Source organism: Lipotes vexillifer, unplaced genomic scaffold (genome assembly GCF_000442215.2).
Source record: "Lipotes vexillifer unplaced genomic scaffold, Lipotes_vexillifer_v1.1 scaffold489, whole genome shotgun sequence".
NCBI lineage: Eukaryota > Metazoa > Chordata > Mammalia > Artiodactyla > Lipotidae > Lipotes > Lipotes vexillifer.
In genome coordinates, this window is record NW_006790533.1 from 340189 (window position 1) to 360112 (window position 19924).

The 19924-nt window shown below is 35.6% G+C and overlaps 1 protein-coding gene across 1 annotated transcript in view; it reads left to right on the forward strand.

The window, feature by feature from the left end:
• AGMO (alkylglycerol monooxygenase) overlaps window positions 1-19924 on the forward strand; it is a 338930-nt gene that overhangs the window by 111023 nt on the left and 207983 nt on the right. The window contains exon 5 of the mRNA XM_007463784.1: window positions 13015-13110. Within this exon, the coding sequence (XP_007463846.1) occupies window positions 13015-13110 (96 nt within the window). The remainder of the gene's footprint in view (window positions 1-13014; window positions 13111-19924) is intronic.

Consider the following 19924-nt stretch of genomic DNA (forward strand, 5'->3'; position numbering starts at 1 on the left):
CAGGGGCGCCCGGACTCTGTGCCCCAAAAACGGGAGAGGCCACAACAGTGAGAGGCCCGCGTACCGCAGGAAAAAAAAAAAAAAAAAAGTAGAGGAACATACTACCTATTACACAGCTGTATATACCTCAAGACTGGTCCAGGGAATGGAGGGAAGGACAGGCTCCTGACTGGGGAGGAGAATACTGTCCACCCTCCCTCTTAAGGAATAGCTGCATTAATACAAATTGCTATTATCCTATACAAAATAGGCTGACTGTATGGCTGATTAAAATAATAATCTCAAAAATATTTATTCCCTCCTGATTTATACATTACTCTTTGCATAAGGATAACCCAAACCACCAGTAGTTACATTTTGGGGGAGAAAGTCTCCAAGGGATGTAGCTATGTTGGAAGTTGCTCCAGGTAAATCAGTGTCATTAATGAGTTAATTATCTGAGGAATGATCAAAGGAAAATTTTCTATCTGAGCATCAGAGATTTCAGAAGTAGAAGAAACCTGGGAGATACGATATTTAAATCATCTATTTTTAAAGCTACAAAATGAATCTCAGGGGAACCCACCCATCATCCAGTATTGAACATTGTTGGCTGGAACAGTCCAGACATCTGACTCCCATCTTTATCCTGGTCTAGCTTGTGTCCTTTCCCCTATTATATCAATGCATCCAAAGATACAGATTAGTGAAAATTGAAGTGAAATGCAGGTTCACACCTATTTATTGCCAGACTAAATTCCCTTTATAACCTCTTATCACTTTGCCAAAGACACAGAAAATATGCTGAATAAGTAAATGAGCATTGGGAATGCATTACAGCTGTTAATTTGGGGTGGAGCTGGGGAGGAAGAAAGGATTTCCAGTATGAGACATGAAAGGTAGGGATTGTCAATCAGCCTGGATTCTTGGTTAATATTTGTAAGTGTGCCAGAAGATAACTTGGATGGTTTCAGGATCCCTGATGGTTGCCAGCCTGTGATAGGTCTTTCTAGACATTAAAATCAGAGTTGTCAGGTCTATTCATTTTCTTTGAATCTTTTGTAAGATTCTTTTCATCGATACAGCTATATAAGGCATATAATTTGGTAGCTACTAAGGTAACAATGTATTTTAGAACAAATAATAAATGGGTCATGTCTTTGGAGAGAGAATTGATTTGTGAAATGAAAAGAAAAATAAAGCTCAGAGTGCTTTTCTTTGACATTACTGTGAAAATTAGGGTGGCAGGCCTGTCATTTAAAGTAGTTAAAGATGAGAATTTATAACCATACTTTTTGCATTTTTAAAATCCAGTTTTAGGTGATTTAACATTACTTATCCCCAAAGAGCTACAATTAGTGGAGTAAATTTTTTCCCAAAATTATTGATTTATTTTTTATTGAAGTGTAGTCAATGTACAATATTATATGTTACAGGTATACAAAATAGTGATTCACAATTTTTAAAGGTTATACTTCATTTATAGTTATTATAAAATACTGGCTATATTCCCTGTATTTGTTGGGGAAGCTAGTAAAGTAGTCGTGTTCAGGCTTCAGACAGAGGCCACACTAGGCCTCTCTCTGACCTGACAGTGACACTAAAGCTGGCTGCATGCCAAACTGCTGAGCTACACCCAGGCCAAAGGGGTGTCACCAGCACACACTGTAAACCACTAGATAAGATAGAGAGTAAGTCCTGGGACTTCTTGCACCTTGAGGGTCTGGCCAGCCCCTGGGGATCAAGAACATTCCAAGACTTATGAGTTAAGACCAAGGCATTTATGACAATAACCAGAGCTGCAAACTTGCATGTAGGTTGATTGTTATCAGCATGCAGCCTGGTTCTAAAAACTGGGCTCCTTCGAGTGGCAAACTGAAGTCTCACCTGTGGGGTGGATGCACTGCCCGGGACCCTTCCCAACTGGGACTCCAGCTTTCTGTTACTTGGGACTTCCCAGCTGCTATTTGAATCTGGATGTAGGTGTCGGATCAATCTGGTGATATATACTCTGTTATGTCTCTCTAAAACTTTTATTCATCCCCTTCTAATGACTGTATATTGAAATTAAGTTAAATAATCTTCTGTTAAAAAATTAATTAAATCTGCTCAGTTGTGTAAGATGAGTAGTTATTTTGCCAGTGAATCCAACGAACCTTGAAACAGAAAGCAGGATTTCAGCAAAACAGTATTGTACAATATATCCTTGTTTATTTTGTACATTATAGTTTATACCTCTTAATCCCCTATCCCTATATTGCCCCTTTTGGTAGCACTTTTTTAAGTGAGGCTTATTCATTATATAATTAAATATATGGTTTTGCTTGCTACTTCAGTCTTTTATACACATCTTAATTAACATAATGCCTTAAACATGATAGTCTCTCCACTTTGCAAATAATAAAATGTGTCTAGACTCATGAATATTATGTAATATATAGTAGGGTCAGGGTTAACATCTCTTTTTCTTCCAACTTTATAAATAAAATATCTGAATGCTACAGCTTTATATTCAAAACATAGTTATAGAAGTGCTCAAAAAATAAAAGAATGGGATAAGTCAAAGGGTTACAGGAGCCAATTTGAAAGAGCTCCCAATGGCCAAAAAGTGGAACAATTTGAACAACAAAACATATAACATAGTGTGAAGTTATAATCCAAAGTATAAAATAAATATCTTTGAAATCAGTACACATTGACATAGATAAATGATTAAATACATAAATAAATAGGAACAAATAAATGGGAAACGAAATCCCCTAAAGAATTTCAAGAGAATATCAAATTATATATGTAGATACTGCCCCCATCCAGGAAATGGAGGTTAATACCTCCTTTACCATTGCCCTTTGAGTGTGGACTCTAGTAACTCCTTCACAAAGAGTAGAGTACGGAAAGGGACAAAGGGTGGGGTGGAAGTGGAAGTTTAACTTTAGAGTGGAGAAACTTAGCAAACACAATAAATCGCGGGTCAAAGTTTACATCATCAGGTTGTATCGGTAGCAGGTACCCTTTGATAAGATGTGATAAAAATATGCTGTTGGTAGTATGTACCCTATGACAAGATACATGGGAACAGACCTTCACCCCTGTGGTCTTTGTCACCAAAACCCATAACCCCAGTTTAACCATAAGAAAAGACATGTGTCAAACCGAAATTGAGTGACATTCTACAAAATACCTAACCAGTACTCGAAAGTGTAAAGGTTATGAAACACAGGGAGTGTCTGAGAAACTGTCACAGATCAGAGGAGACTATAAGATACAAAACTAAATGTAATGTTTTATCCTAGATGGATCCTAAAGCAGAAAAAGAATATTAGGGGGGAAGAAAAACAGAACTAATGAAATCTAAATAAGGTGTAGAGTTTAGTGGAGTTTAGTTAAAAGTAATGTACCAGGCTTCCCTGGTGGCGCAGTGGTTGAGAGTCCGCCTGCCAATGCAGGGGACACGAGTTCGTGCCCCGGTCTGGGAAGATCCCACATGCCTCAGAGCGGCTGAGCCCGTGAGCTATGGCCGCTGAGCCTGCGCGTCCAGAGCCTGTGCTCCGCAACGGGAGAGGCCACAACAGTGAGAGGCCCGTGTACCGCAAAAAAAAAAAAAAAAAAAAAAAAAAAGTAATGTACCACTGTCACTTCCTTAGTTGTTTCAATGCAGCTTAGTAATATGTTAACAATAGAGAGTCGGGGGGAGCAGGGGAGGTAATGTGGCAACTTCCTATATTATCTTTGCAGCCCTTTTGTAAGTATAAAACTATTATAAAACAAATAGTTCATTAAAAGATAGAACTACATGTCCATACCTGCATTTTCAAACTCAGAGCCACCGTAGATCATATACCAACTCTAGAAAAAGACAACTTAGATCTAGCCATTAGCAATAGACATTGATTCCTGGAACCCCCTAGAGTATCATAAAGAACAATGATTCAGCCATGCAATTGTTAAACTGGCTGTTGATCTAAAGTAGCTATGTTTCCATTCTTAATCTCTCAATCCAACACTCATTTTCCAAAATGTCAGCTCTGAACAAGCTAAACTCCTTTATAGCTGTTAGAAAGGAACCTCATAGAGTCCTTATCACAGGCAGAGCTGTTCTAAACCTGATCCAACCTGTTTCCAATCTCATCTTCCATCCTCCTCACGCCATCCAGTTTAACAATTAATTTTCAATTCTCTAAATCTACCATGACATAATGCCTTGATATTTTATTGAACATACAGTTATCTCTGCCTAGAAAGTTTTTTATGCTTTACCTCTGATTGTTATATCCTTCAAGATTCAATTCATTTCTCTTTTACAGCCACCTTCCTAACTTCCCCCAGGCCACTTTTTTTTTTCTTTCTGTCCTCCCATAAAGCCTTGCATATTCTATTATAATACTTATTTGCATTGTTGTCTTTCACACCAGCATGTAAACTCTGAAGTAAATGAACCTACTTCTACTTTTTCACTGTTACATACTTAGCATGTATAAAGTGCCTCATGCAGTCAGTGCTTAATAAATACACATAACATGAATGAATGAAACAAAAAGTTTAATAGTTGTCAAAGAAATTATTTTTCTGAGTTACCTAGGGTAAGACCAGTGTGTGAAATAATTTAAATCTGTCATTCATTTAAATGTCTATGATCTAACAGATCCTCAAAAAATTAGAGCACAGGGTAACTTAATTACTTTTTGGAATAAAATATATTTTAACATATTTGCATAACATATGAAGCTATTGAATGGGAAATAGTATGCTATCTACATTTCAGTAGGTGAGTATTTCTTTTAAAAGCAGTAAAAAATGATAAACAGTTAGCTTAAATGACTGGGTTATGTAATTTTTTTTTAGCTCTGTAGTATCTCTCAGAGGTACTTGTTTTTTAGGTTGGTATTATCAATATTACAAGAATTAGTAAAATATGTTTAGAGCATATTAGCAATCTAAAAATAAGTAAATTTTAACCAGTATCAGAGGAAAGACATACAGTTAAAATACCAATTTGTGAAAACCTTTATATCTATAAAGTTAAGGAATATGTAAATGTATGATGATATTATTTTTGAGCATAATAATTTCAAAATACATATTAATTTCATTGAGGAAACAGTAGAGAACAATTCACTTGGAAGAAAGAAGTCTGAGTTCCAGCCTTAGATGAGTTATTAGCTAGATTTGCCACACTGAACCAATTAAGTAATGTTTGAATCTCAGTGATTTTGAACATGAAATTAGGCATTAATATTTGCTCTGCCTTCTCATATTGTTATTGGAAGATCACCTTAAATAATGAGTGTGTAAATTCTTTGAACTATATAAAATATGATTCACATGTATAATATTGTTTTTATATTACACATAAAACCGCAGAGGAACTTCTAGTGAAATCTCAGATCTTTTTATTATGACATACTCTCTGCCAAACTACATAAGCAAAGACTATTTTTCAATATATGGGAGTTGGAGTTATATAAAGATAAATGAGAACAAATAAAGACGCAAGAAACTAACAACTTTGATGTAATGCAGTCAAATGCAGTGGGTATAAAATTCTCACAACTCTTATGTCACAGAAGGAAAACATGCCTTGAACCTCCCATGAAGTAAAAAAAACAAAACTTCTCTCAGGACCTTGCCTCAGAACTCCAAGGTATCCCTTCACCACCCTCAACCTCCATTCAAAGACATTAGTAAGACAAAGTTTATGTCCATACATTAAATAAAAGAAGCACTTTGCCAGTTTGTGTGTTGACCAGTTTTAGATCCTTGATTCTAGCACAGATCAGCAAAATGGAACTATTCTGGTGCTTACCAAGCCATTTTGAAATTTGGTAAAAATAAAATTTTCCCCTGATTTTTGATATTTTTCTTTACAGAAATCTGATAGTCACTTGTAGTCCTTATAATGAAGGATAAATAAGGGGAATCATAGTGAAGACCTCTACATAAAACAGCATTATCTTATTGGCATTTAAAAAAAATGTTCAAGTGGCTAAAACACTCCCTTTACATGTTGTTTTTCTTGTTTTGAGAAACGCATCCACTCATGTTTTTTTCTGTATACACTTTTGACTGACAGAGGTCTTCATGGTGGCAGAGGTTGGGGATATGAAGAGAAGTAAGACATGAGCTTTTGTTCTTAAGGTGATTGCTTTCCTTGGAGGGATTCAGTCAAGTCTACAGCCATTGTAATACAAATTGTTAAGGATTTAGAGAGAGATGTCTGCTGTGAGAACCAAGGAGGGTCAGGTGAAGCATCACAGAAGAAATGAGGCTTGAGCCCAATCTGTAAGAAGAAAAAAATTTTGCCATGAATATGGTTATAAGTGGAACATTATGTAGAAGGAGAATGTCTGTGAAAACACAAAATTATGAACAACTATGGTAAACGTAGGGAATGGCAAGTAACATGTATGGTATGTGTATTATTTTCTTAGAACTGCCCTAACAAAGTACCAAAAACTGTGACTTAGAACACCTGAAGTGCATTGTCTCACAGTTCTGGAGGCTAGAAATCTAAGATCAAGGTATCGGCAGGATTGGTTGAGTATGACTAGAATACAGGATGTGTAAGCAGGCGGAATGGGGAAAAGGGGAAACGGCTAAGAGCACAGAAATGGGAACAGAAGGGTGGGCCCAAATTTCTTAAAGAAGACTTTCTAAGTGGAAACACAAGCACTTTCTCCAAACATCACAATTTAAGTAGATGTGTTTTAAGGACGGAGATGAGTACTCTACCTGCAATCAGAGGAATTGGCTCTCTGTCATTGCTAATCACAGACTTAAGGAATTATTCAATCTTTAGTTTCTCAATTCTCAAGGAAAATGTCTGTAAAGTATTACAGAAATAAACAAGAATCATAGAAGTGCAGCTCTTAGTCAGGTTAAACTACTTTATTAAAATAAAGTAGACATGAATCTGGAGCTCAAAAGATTTTTTTTTAAATATTTCTTTCAAAGTAATTGTACCCTTGAGCTTTAACCATTTTGCTTACAGCTTACTCATGGACAGCTCTCCTCTGTCAACCCCTGCTTTTTCTCCCAACTTGTCTTTCCTCGTGGCTTTCCTTCCTACTTCATCTAACCTAAGATGCTTCATGCGCATGACTCTAGCAAGCACAGGCTACCTCCTTCTGCTACATCTGCCCTTAAGTCCCCAAGCCTTGCTTGAATCTGGTCACTCACCTGCTTCACTCCCACACCCAGCTTGCTGAGCGCCATGGGTGTCCTCCATCACCAGCTGGGAGTTTGGTGCCCCTCCACGAATGGCTTCCAAACCCAAATGAGCTGTCAGTGCTGCTAACCAAGCCATAAACATGAGCCTCTCCCCTACCTGGGAGAAGCCTTTCTAAAATTCCTCAGTCTCCTCAAGATCTTTCCACTGCTGCCCCTATTTGTCAGCCAATAAATGAATTTAAAACTTCACAGAGAAATTAGTTTTTCTGGTTTTCCCTCTCTCTATTTCTGTTCAGATATTTTCATTAAGATTTGTGAATTCACAAGTACATATACTTAGAAGTTTTTTTTTAATTTGATTTAAAAAATTTTATATTATATTGGAGTATAGTTGATTAACAATGTTGTGTTTGTTTCAGGCATACAGCAAAGTGATTCAGTTCTACATATACATGTATTCTTTTTCAAGTTCTTTTCCCATTTAGGTTCATAGATAACCAACAAGGACCTACTGCATATACTTTACCTCTAGTTTTGCAGAAAATGTTCACCTCTCTTCAGTAGGTCTAATCCTTAGATTGGTGACATTAGTCCTACTGTGTTCCTCTGTTGGACTTTGTCCTGTCACTGACTCCTGGCATTTGTCCCTCTTCCTCTCAACTTGCTCCTTCTGAATATACCATAAATATATTCATGTCTCTCACATTAAAACACACACACACACACACACACACACACACACACACACACACACACACACACACACACACCTATTCCTCCCTCATCCATATGTTCTATTCAAGAAATACCTCCAGCTCTCTCCTTCCTTGTTCTTGGAGAAAGAGAGAAGTAAATCAAACCTACCTCTGTTTCATCACCTCCTTTGAATGATTCTTCAACTTACTGAGGTTTGCATTCCAGGCCTACTGCTCCACTGATCCACAGCTGCAAATCCAGTGTCGTTTTTTAGTCCAGTTGATATTTTCAGGACATATTTGCTTCCTTAACAGCTTTCTTGGAATATTCCTCAAGGGCTTCAACACAATATACCCTAAGATGAACTTTATAAATCTACTCTTCCTCCTATTCATCATCTTGGTGAACAACATCACCCTTCACACAAGCCAGGTATCTGGGTGTCTTCTAATTCTCATCTGTTTCTCTCATTTCCTATGTTTAAATAGTTACCAAATCCATTGATCTCTTGTATATATTCTGCCTCTCCATTCCCATGGCTGCTGCTGTGGTGAATGTGCATGATTTTTCACTGGGCTGTACAAATAGGACTTCATACCACTTTTATATTTCTTACAAGCTTAAAAATCACACATTAACTACTCCCTCCTGGCCTAGGATAAATCCAATCTCCTTAGGATGGCATTAAAATGCTCCCTCTCTGGTTTGACCAATGTCTAAATTATCTTTTGTTTTTGTTTGGCTGTGGTGAGCCACAGATTCCCCAGAGCCTTCCTGATGAAAGCTATAGATTGTTTCTTTAGAAAATCACACATTTCCCCCATACATACAAGTTCACACTTTATTATAGTCCTATCCAGGGGGTTCACAGACTCCTTAAGATCTATCCATGAATTCCATGGTTCCCCCCAATCTCTTGCCCATTCTCTAATGGCTTCTGCAGTGCCAGAATACTCACGGTTCCCCCTCAAGGCCATGTTGCTTCTTCCTTCATGATGCTTCCTCATACAACCCCTGCCTGCCCCATTTACTTGATGAACAGAATAAAACCCACTCATCTCCTCCCCATTAGCCTAAGGTCACCTCTAGACCTATCTTTATTCTCTCCTCACGCATACAGATTTGTGTTGTTTCTCTCCTTCATGACCCTATTATATATGACCTCTATCAAAAGGTAATAAAATGACCTAAGGTAGATAGTGTAATTTAAGGCAAAAGAGCCTTGGAGTCAGAATAACATGGGTTTTAATGCAGGGCAGAAGTGGATATATTTGGGAAACAGTACAATATCCTCTGGCCCAGGTACTGAGAGTTTAAGTTTGAGGAAGGAAAAATTTCTTCTGACAAATTAGTACCATCTGAAGCTTTATGATGGAAGTGGCATTTAAACCAGTTTTTAAAACTATGTAGGATTTGGAAGTAGAGAAGAAGATAAGAATTCTCAGAACTAGATGACATTTACTAAGCTGATTTCAATTTTAGAAATTGGAACCTTAATTGTATCATTAGGCTCTTTTTATAGTATTATATTAATCACAAGAAATTAATTTTAATATGATTCATGTGACTTACTCCCTGACATATATCTTTATTTCTTATTAGAAATGTTATTTTTTGTAATTTATGTTGAGTTCATTTTTCTAATTGTAAGTTCATCATTATATTTACTGATTTGTAAGATTTGAGACATTGTTTCATCAATTTTTTAAAATTGAAGTATAGTTGATTTATAATGTTTCAGGTATATAGCAAAGTGATTCAGTTAAATATACATATGTGTATATATACATATATATATATATCCACATATATAGATACTTTTCCACATTCTTCCCCATTATAGGTTATTACAAGATATCAAATATAGTTCCCTGTGCTAAAGTAGATCCTTGTTGTTTATCTATTTTATATATAGTAGTGTGTATCTGTTAATCCCAATATCCCAATTTATCCACACCCCCTCCCACCTTTCCCTTTGGTAATTATGTTTGTTTTCCATGCCTATGAGTCGATTTCTGTTTTGTAAATAAATTCATTCGTTTCACATTTTTTGTTCCACATATAAGTGATATCATGTGACGTTTGTCTTTCTCTGTCTGACTTACTTTACTTAGTATGATAATCTCTAGGTCCATCCATGTTGCTGCCAATGGCATTATTTCATTCTTTTTTAATGGCTGAGTAATATTCCATTGTATCAAGATACCACATCTTCTTTATCCATTCATCTGTCGATGGACATTTAGGTTGCTTCCATGTCTTGGCTACTGTAAATAGTGCTGCTGTGAACATTGAGGTGTATGGATCTTTCAAATTAGAGTTCTCTTCAGCTATATGCCCAGGAGTGGGATTGCCGGATCATATGGTAACTCTATTTTTACTTTTTAAGGAACCTCCATACTGTTCTCCACAGTGGCTGCCCCACTTTACATTCCCACCAACAGAGTAGGAGGGTTCCCTTTTCTCCACACCCTCTTCAGCACTGATTAGTTTTAGAGTTTTCTATGATGGTCATTCTAAGCGGTGTGAGGCCGTACCTCATTGTAGTTTTGATTTGCATTTCTCTAATAATTAGCAATGTTGAGCGTCTTTTCAGGTGCCTGTTGGCCATCTGGATGTCTTCTTTGGAGAAATGTCTGTTTCTGCCCATTTTTTGATTTGATTTTTTTTCGATATTGAGCTGTTTGTATATTTTTGAAATTAAGCCCTTGGCAGTAGCATCATTTGCAAATATTTTCTTCCATTCCGTATGTTATCTTTTTGTTTATGGTTTCCTTTGCTCTGCAAAACCTTTTAAGTATAATTAGGTCCCATTGTTTATTTTTGCTTTTGTTTACTCTAGGAGATGGATTCAAAAGAATATTGCTGCAATTTATGTCAAAGAGTGTTCTGCCTGTGTTTTCCTCTAGGAATTTTATAGTATCAAGTCTTACATTTGGGTCATTAATCCATTTTAAGATTATTTTTGTATATGGTGTTAGAAAATGTTCTAATTTTATTCTTTTACATGTAGCTGTCCAGTTTTCCCAGTACCAGTTATTGAAGAGACTGTCTTTTCTCCATTATGTATTCTTACCTTCTTTGTCATAGACTAATTTGACTGTAAGTGTGTGGGTTTATTTCTGGACTTTCTAACCTGTTCCATTGATCTATGTGTTTGGTTTTGTGCCAGTACCATACCGTTTTGATTACTGTAGTTTTGTAGTATAGTCTGAAGTCAGGCAGCATGGTTCCTCCAGCTCCGTTCTTCTTTCTTAAGCTTGTTTTGGCTATTTGGGGTCTTTTGTGCTTCTGTGCAAATTAAAAAACTTTTTGTTCCAGTTTTGTGAAAAATACCATTCATAATTTGATAAAGGTTGCATTGAATCTGTATATTGCCTTGGGTAATATGGTCATATTAGAATACTGATTCTTCCAGTTCAACAACATGGTTCATCAAATACGTTTTTAGGAAATCTTATGGGAAATTCCTTAAGAAAGTGTTCTATGGGCTAACAGGCTTGTGGTTTGTACTAGCATGATAAAGTCTCTGAGAATTTCTATGGTAAAGAAAGTTCACTTGCCTTCCTCAACTCTTCACAGTTTATCTGATGATAGAACACCGTTTTCCATAATAGCTGTTGTTATCCCAAAGGACTATTTCTTCACACTTTGAGGAATTATAATGAACTGTAAATAGTCATCTTGTATGAACTCTTTTTCCAGAGAGAACTATTTATTAAGCATCAAGTTTGTTCTATATTTTTATTTACATCTCAAAGTTTCCAAAATATTCCTTAACTTAAAATACTTAAATCATTGGTCATATATGTGTTTCAAGTATTTTTTTCACCTATTGTAAGAGAACTATATTAATATATTCTCAAATCAAATCACAATGTTAGAGATTTTTTGGAACTAAAAAGACGGCTAGATTTCAGATGGTCTTCTCCTTCACCAGTCATTTGAGGAAACTGGAGCCTAGAGAAGTTTAAGAAATTTGTAAATATTACAGAGCCATTCTGTAGTAGAATGAAGGCTTAAAAGGGAATGTCTTGAGTAAGAGCCCAGTGTTCTTTCGTTGTTCACTAATCTAATCCATTGCTTAATAATGAATTTATAAATAATGAAACTGATCCTGTTGTGATGACAGCTGAAATTTTTCATGACTTAAAGTTCGAAACAAAAACTATAAGAGTTTATGGAAATGTCTGCTTTCAAATATATCCTCATTACTAAACGTTGTTGAAATGATATTTGGCCTAATTGGGAACAAAAGCTTTAAAATAATTCAGAAATAAAATTGTAGTATTCTGAAAGCATGTTTTTAGAATATCTCATCTTTTGGAAATATTAACTTTATAAACCCCAAAATGTAAAGTCGAAGTCTGATTCTTTTTCTTCCTATTTTGTTGTTTAGTTTTTCATTTAATAGAAAGTTTTCTTACAACATGAAACCACTCTTGGGGATCAAAGTCATTGGGAGAACACAGCAGATTGTGCTTACTCGTTGATTCTAACCAGTGGTTTACGAATAAGTTGTTTTCCCAAGGCAGAGGCATTTCCGTCTGTTAGGAAATAGGGACCTTCAAAACTTGTTTCCACAATGGCACAGTATCATAGCTCCTTCTTTACTAACTTTGAAAAAAAATCAGGAGATATTGTCAACCACAAAATAATAAAGTAAAATTTAAGAGGGAAAATGTATTCTTTCCCCTTCTCATATGAAGTTACTGTCTTTTACTATAATTGCATTTCGTTACTCAGAATGCCATAATAATACAGTGTTTAGGAGCTGTCAAGGTATAAAGGCACATGCTCCTACGTTTCCTTTACTTAAAGAAAGTGAGTATTTTTGTATATATTAAAAAACCTCTTTACTTCCAGGAAATACACCCAACCTTTTCAAGATTAAGGAAATAACGTACATTGTATGCTATGTTAACAAGACAATATTAAATGTGAAATAGAAGTCCAGTGGACTTAGCTCCAACATGTCTATAACTTTATCATCATGTGGAAAAATTAATGTTGCAAGGTCAAACATGGCAATAAAATGTACAGAATAAGATATATTTGCTAAAAATAAGGCATGTTTGCTGAAGGATAGACTCAAAATATTCAATCATTAGTAATAGTATATGTTATGTTGAGAAGTCCTATGTGCAAATTTACAATGTTTTAATCTTTCAGATATTCTACTCCCCACTGGCCCTCTTCATACCACCTTCAGTCTATGCTGTTCATCTTCAGTTCAATCTCCTCTACCAGTTTTGGATCCACACAAAGGTAATTTTTTTCCTTAAGTTTTATACCTAAATAGCCTAAAGCAATGTCCTAGAAATCCACTAGCAGCTGATTTATTGTGTAAGAAAAACCTTTGTTTGCCTTCTTTAAGGAGAAACATGTGTTCATTTTTATTCTTTTTTACTGAATATATATTGCAACGTTTATAAGAAGCAATGAGGCCAGTTGGTCTCAATTAAATAAAATAATTTTTGAACTGTTAAGTACCAAAATGTTTTAATACTGTACTCAATACAATATCTTCCTGTATTACAGTTTATTAAACATAAAGATGTTGAAATTCATTTCAATTTAGAGATATACATTTATATATATGTATATATTTGTGAATATTTTGTTTATATATTTAATATATACTAGTTATAATAATTTATCTGTATAATATAATTTCTTGTTATATAATGAACAATATTTAATTATATTATATATATAATGTTTATACATTTTTATTTATATATACATATATATATCAATCGGTGGAGACTGCTTGAAAACTCCTTGAAAAACATTTAATGCTTAAAGAAATTATCTAAATATTTTTTGATTGGAAATCTTTCTCTAGTTTTAGAGTTTAGGTTTTATTTAAAGAGTGTTCAATAAGTTTTTTCTTCCAGAAAAGTGAACAAATATAATTTCTTGGGTCTTCTGTGGTATTTCAAATTGTCAGACTTGAATGTTTGCAGATAGATCATTAAGCAACTGATTGTTTTATGAACTATCATATTGATCTGGTTGTTAAATACCAAAAATCACAGACCCTGAAAAATTCTTACTTATGCACATTAGAACCCTTTCAAGCATTTGGTATTTATCGGAAGCCTTTTGAAGTTCTAGAGGAAGCATGCTGACAGGTGTTGCAACTGGTTGAACACTACCACAAATCACAGCTGCATTAGATGCCAAAGCTTGATACAACAAAGTGCATTATTTCATTAATCTGCAGTATTTCATGCTACTGATTTACTTGGAATAAAGAGACTGTTACCATGACTTTGGACGTATGTGGCATTATTTGAAGATCTGTCATGAAATAGTATTGCATTTTATGGTAGCTGACATACATCAAACAGTCAATACTACAACCATCTGAAAGAGCTGTTGAGGCCAATTCTGACTCTAGAGGTCAAAGACAAATTTGTTTAAATCAGTGGAGGGAAGCTTTCTGATGATTTACATGGAGGGGTTAAAGGAGAAATACATTTTTGTAGCAGCTCTGCTCCAGGTCATGCCATGCGTTGGGTCTGGTATTAGTCTGGATACAGAATAATGGTGCCTAAGTAACTTTCGCCTTTTCCTGTGGCCCTCCGAGAAGTCCATGAGCCAGGGCTTGAGTTCTATCCTAAGAAGTAAATGGGGAGTAGAGGAAAGCCAGTGGTCAGACATTTCTTTTAAGCTCAGAAGCTCCATGTGGCTTCATTCTAACTTGAAAGCAATGCATTAGAGCCTCTCACTTGTGTTGTACTTTAGACTTTTGCAAGTACTGTACACGTATAGTTACTACAGTTCAGCGGCACAGAAGTAAGAGCATACCTTCTGAAATTAAGGTTTGATTCTTGGAATTTTAAATTATACATTAGCTGTGAGTACATTTCTAAAATTTTTACAGCTGTGTACTTAATTGCATTAATCATTATAGACAGCATACTACCATTTGTTTACTAATAACAGAACCACTCAGGAAGTAGAGCCAAGAGATTTGTAGCAGTGGCTGCTTCTGGAGAGAGGAGCAAGTGATATAAAGAGCTGGAGTGAGGAGAAGACTTAACCTTTTGAAAAGAAAAAAATATATATTATCATGCTTTTGCCCTACTTTTTAGAGATTAATACATATTAGATTAAGAAATAACAAATAAAAACTGAAAACAGTGGCCTTCAGCCTAGAAAAGTACCCACTTTGTGACTCTAACCCCTTTAGGCCACTTTGGCACTGTTTAATTTCAGGCATCATACTTGGGTCTCCATTCACAGAAACACTATATGAGCCATAGATGTGGCAGTGTTGACCAAAGAGCCCTGTACATACCTGGATGGAGGTTTGATTTCTTACAGTTATTTCACTTCTGCTGACATCCATAAAATCACTTTTCACTGAGGGGAATCTGGCCTAAAGGAAGTACGATTTTCTAAAAGTGAAGAAAAGTTTATTCACTTCAATCAGATGAGGATAAGAGGAAGAAAAAAAAAACTAACAACATGGTTTTGAAAGATTGTAAATGAGAGATAAAGTAGGTCATATAACGACCTAAAGAGTTTATAATGAAATTTTCTGCTTAGTTTTGAGTTACTTCAAGGAAGAAACAATAGCATCTATCTCTTCCTTTTTTTGAAAGTTACAAAACATTCTGCTTAAAACTGTACACTGTTGCTTAATTTTTATGACAATGTTTTTCTTTATTGTTCATTCATCTAAAGTGTCTGCAGTCCATAGTCAATTATACACTTTTCTTGTGAGTTTGCTAAATGTAATTAGAAAAATATTTAATACATGTTTTAAACTTAGTAACTATGGAATATTGGAATTATTTTTTAAGATATTAGATGGTATTTGGGTGTCAGCTGATTTAGATAATACAGTAACGGTAGTAACTTTATCTGTTACCTTTGGTTTAACTTGAACTTGCTATCATATTGTTCATATACATATCAGATGATGCTTGAGCAGAGAAATATAAAAATAATTACTTGGTATTGAAGATTTGAACCATATGATTCGATGATTTTTATAGTGTTAAACTGAAGCTTCTACATGGAACATTATTTTCAGTTACAAACATGAGTGATCTGTTTATGTACTAATATGGACAGATCTCCAAATAAATCAAGTTACGTAACAGATTATAGTGTATACTAATATTTATATGTTAAAAAAGAAAACAACTCTATGTTTTATATGTTCACATATGCCTAAAATGACTCTAGAAATACACGTGGGTAGCCAACTGTTTTCCCAGGGGAGGGATATTTGGGATGGCTGGCAGATAGGATTACAATGAAATGTTAACATTAATTTTACCCAGTCTAATGTGGGTTAAGAGCTATCTTTTGGTGGTAATACTTCCCTAATAACTAATGATGTTGAACAGTATTACATGTATTTATTGGACACTTGATACATTTGCTTTAACTAATTGTCTGTTCAAACTCTTATTTTTTATTAAGTTGTTTGCCTAATTGATTTGTTGAAATTCTTTATAGATTCTAGATATAAATCAGTGTCAAATATATGTATTTCAAATGTGTTCCCTCAGCTTGTAGCATGCCTTTTTATTTTCTTCCTGATGACTTTTCATGAAAAGAAATATTAAATTTTGAAGATTAATTTATCATTTAAAAATTTTATGGTTACTTTCATTGTATTTTCTCTAAGAAATATTTGACTATCACAAACTTTCAAATAAATTATCTTAGGATTTCTTTTGGAAGTTTTTGAACTTTAATTTTCTCTTTGGGTCTGTAATATTGGAACAAATTTTTGTGAATGGCATTTGGTAGGGGTCAAAATTCATTATCTCTATGCACACATCCTCTTACTCCAGGACTATTTGTTGTGGAGACTTTCTTTTATCCATTGAGTTATTTGGGTTCTTTGTTGAAAAGAAATTGGCCATATATGTGGTTGAATCTAATTTTAGTCTTCTCTTTCATTGATTTATTTGTCTCCTCTTATACAAATCCCTCACTTTATAGATTACTATATCTTTATAGGAAGAATTGTTTGTACAAGTTGTAAACTAAAATTCTCTAGGATGTCTCCCATGTATGATTTTATGGCCTTTTATTTCTTTCTTTCCTGTACTGTTATTTATTTACTTTTCTTGCTTTATTGGTTAGAGTTCACAGACAGTGTATTTTAAATCAAATTTTGGAAAAAAATTCAGGCAATTATTTCCTTAAAGATTATATCTAGGGCTTCCCTGGTGGCGCAGTGGTTGAGAGTCTGCCTGCCGATGAAGGGGACACGGGTTCCTGCCCCGTTCTGGGAAGATCCTACATGCCGCGGAGTGGCTGGGCCCGTGAGCCATGGCCGCTGTGCCTGCACGTCCGGAGCCTGTGCTCCGCAACGGGAGAGGTCACAACAGTGAGAGGCCCGCGTACCGCAAAAAAAAAAAAAAAAGATTATATCTATACCTTTCTCTCTTTCCTCTCTTGGGACTCTAAATACATGTTTATTAGACTACTTGATGTTGACTCACAGATCAATAATGCTCCATAATTTTTAAAATTTCACTTTTTTTTCTTATTTAGATTGGATAATTTCAATTAATTTGTCTTCACATTTGTTTACCCTTTTACTTGCTCTTACCAATCTGCTTTTAAGCCCACTAGGTGGATTTCTCACATCAGATATTATGCTTTATGTTTTAGAATTTTTATTTCTCTGCTGAAATTGTCACCTATTATGACTATCTTTTCCTTTAAGTCTTAATTATAATAATTATGCTTAAATTCTGGTTTGCTAATTCCAACATCTGAGTCATGTGCAAGTCGTTTGCACTTCAATTGGCTTTTTTTTCCCTCAATATGGATCGCTTTTTTTGTCTTCTTTGTATATTTAGTAAATTATTACCAGCCAATCTTTATGGAAAACTTGTTGTAGAGACTCTAGATTCTTTTATGTTTCTCTGACCATTTATTTTTTATTGTAGGAGGCAGCAAAATAATTAGCTAACTGACTTGTGTTTTTGGAGGCTTCGATGTACACTTTGACAGGACATCCATCTTTTGGTACTGTCTTTAGCCCTAGGGCATGTACCTTATCTTTGGTGGTCTTTAATATTAGGACAAGGCCTGTCTTGTGTTGTTTTTGTTTTATTTTTTAGGGTTCTTTTCTTTAATTAATTAATTTATTTGTTTTCATTTTTGGCTGTGTTGGGTCTTCATTGCTGTTCACGGGCTTTCTCTAGTTGGCAGGAAGCAGGAGCTATTCTTCAGTGCAGTGTGTGGGCTTCTCACTGTCGTGGCTTCTCGTGCTATGGATCGCGGGCTCTAGGCACGGGGGCTTCAGTAGTTGTGGCACATGGGCTCAGTAGTTGTGGCTCACGGACGCTAGAGTGCAGGCTCAGTAGTTGTGGCGCACGGCCTTAGTTGCTCCACTGCATGTGGAATCTTCCTTGGCCAGGGGTCAAACCCGTGTCCCCCAAAGTGAGAGAGTGGCATGGACATATATACACTACCAAACGTAAAATAGATAGCTAGTGGGAAGTAGCCTCATAGCACAGGGAGATCAGCTAGGTGGTTTGTGACCGCCTAGAGGGGTGGGATAGGGAGGGTGGGAGGGAGGGAGATGCAAGAGGGAAGAGATATGGGAACATATGTATATGTATAACTGATTCACTTTGTTATAAAGCAGAAACTAACACACCATTGTAAAGCAATTATACTCCAATAAAGATGTTAAAAAACAAAAACACACAAACAAAAAAACGTGTCCCCTGCACTGGCAGGAAGATTCTTAACCACTGTGTCACAAGGGAAGCCGTTTTTTTTTAAATGATCACCCTTCATTTTTCTTTTTTTAACATCTTTATTGGAGTATAATTGCTTTACCTGTTATGTTAGTTTCTGCTGTATAACAAAGTGAGTCAGCTATATGTATACATATATCCCCATATCCCCTCCCTCTTGGGTCTCCCTCCCACCCTCCCTATGCCACCCCTCTAGGTAGTCACAAAGCACCGAGCTGATCTCCCTGTGCTATGCGGCTGCTTCCCACTAGCTATCTATTTTACATTTGGTAGTGTGTATATATCAGTGCTACTCTCCAACTTCGTCCCAGCTTACCCTTCCCCCTCCCCGTGTCCTCAAGTCCATTCTCTACGTCTGCATCTTTATTCCTGTCCTGCCACTAGGTTCATCAGAACCATTGTTTTTTTTTAGATTCCATATATATGTGTTGGCATATAGTATTTGTTTTTCTCTTTCTGACTTACTTTACTCTGTATGACAGACTCTAGGTCCATCTACCTCACTACAAATAGTTCAATTTCATTTCTTTTTATGGCTGAGTAATATTCCATTTTATATATGTGCCACATCTTTATCCATTCATCTGTTGATGGACACTTAGGTTGCTTCCATGTCCTGGCTATTGTAAATAGAGCTGCAATGAACATTGTGGTACATGACTCTTTTTGAATTATGGTTTTCTCAGGGTATATGCCCAGTAGTGGGATTGCTGGGTCATATGGTAGTTCTCTTTTTAGTTTTTTAAGGAACCTCCATATTGTTCTCCATAGTGGCTGTATCAATTTACATTCCCTCCAACAGTGCAAGAGGATTCCCTCTTCTTGACACCCTCTACAGCATTTATTGTTTGTAGATCTTTTGATGATGGCCATTCTGACGAGTGTGAGGTGATACCTCACTGTAGTTTCGATTTGCATTCTGTAATGATTAGTGATGTTGAGCATCCTTTCACGTGTTTGTTGGCAATCTGTATATCTTCTTTTGAGAAATGTCTATTTATATCTTCTGCCCATTTATGGATTGGGTTGTTTGTTTTTTTGATATTCAGCTGCCTGAGCTGCTTGTATATTTTGGATATTAACCCTTGTCTGTTGCTTTGTTTACAAATATTTTCTCCCATTCTGAGGGTTGTCTTTTCGTCTTGTTTATGGTTTCCTTGACTGTGCAAAAGCTTTTAAGTTTCATTAGGTCCCATTTGTTTATTTTTGTTTTTATTTCCATTTCTCTAGGAGGTGGGTCAAAAAGGATCTTGCTGTGATTTACGTCATAGAGTGTTCTGCCTATGTTTTCCTCTAAGAGTTTTATAGTGCCTGGCCTTACATTTCGGTCT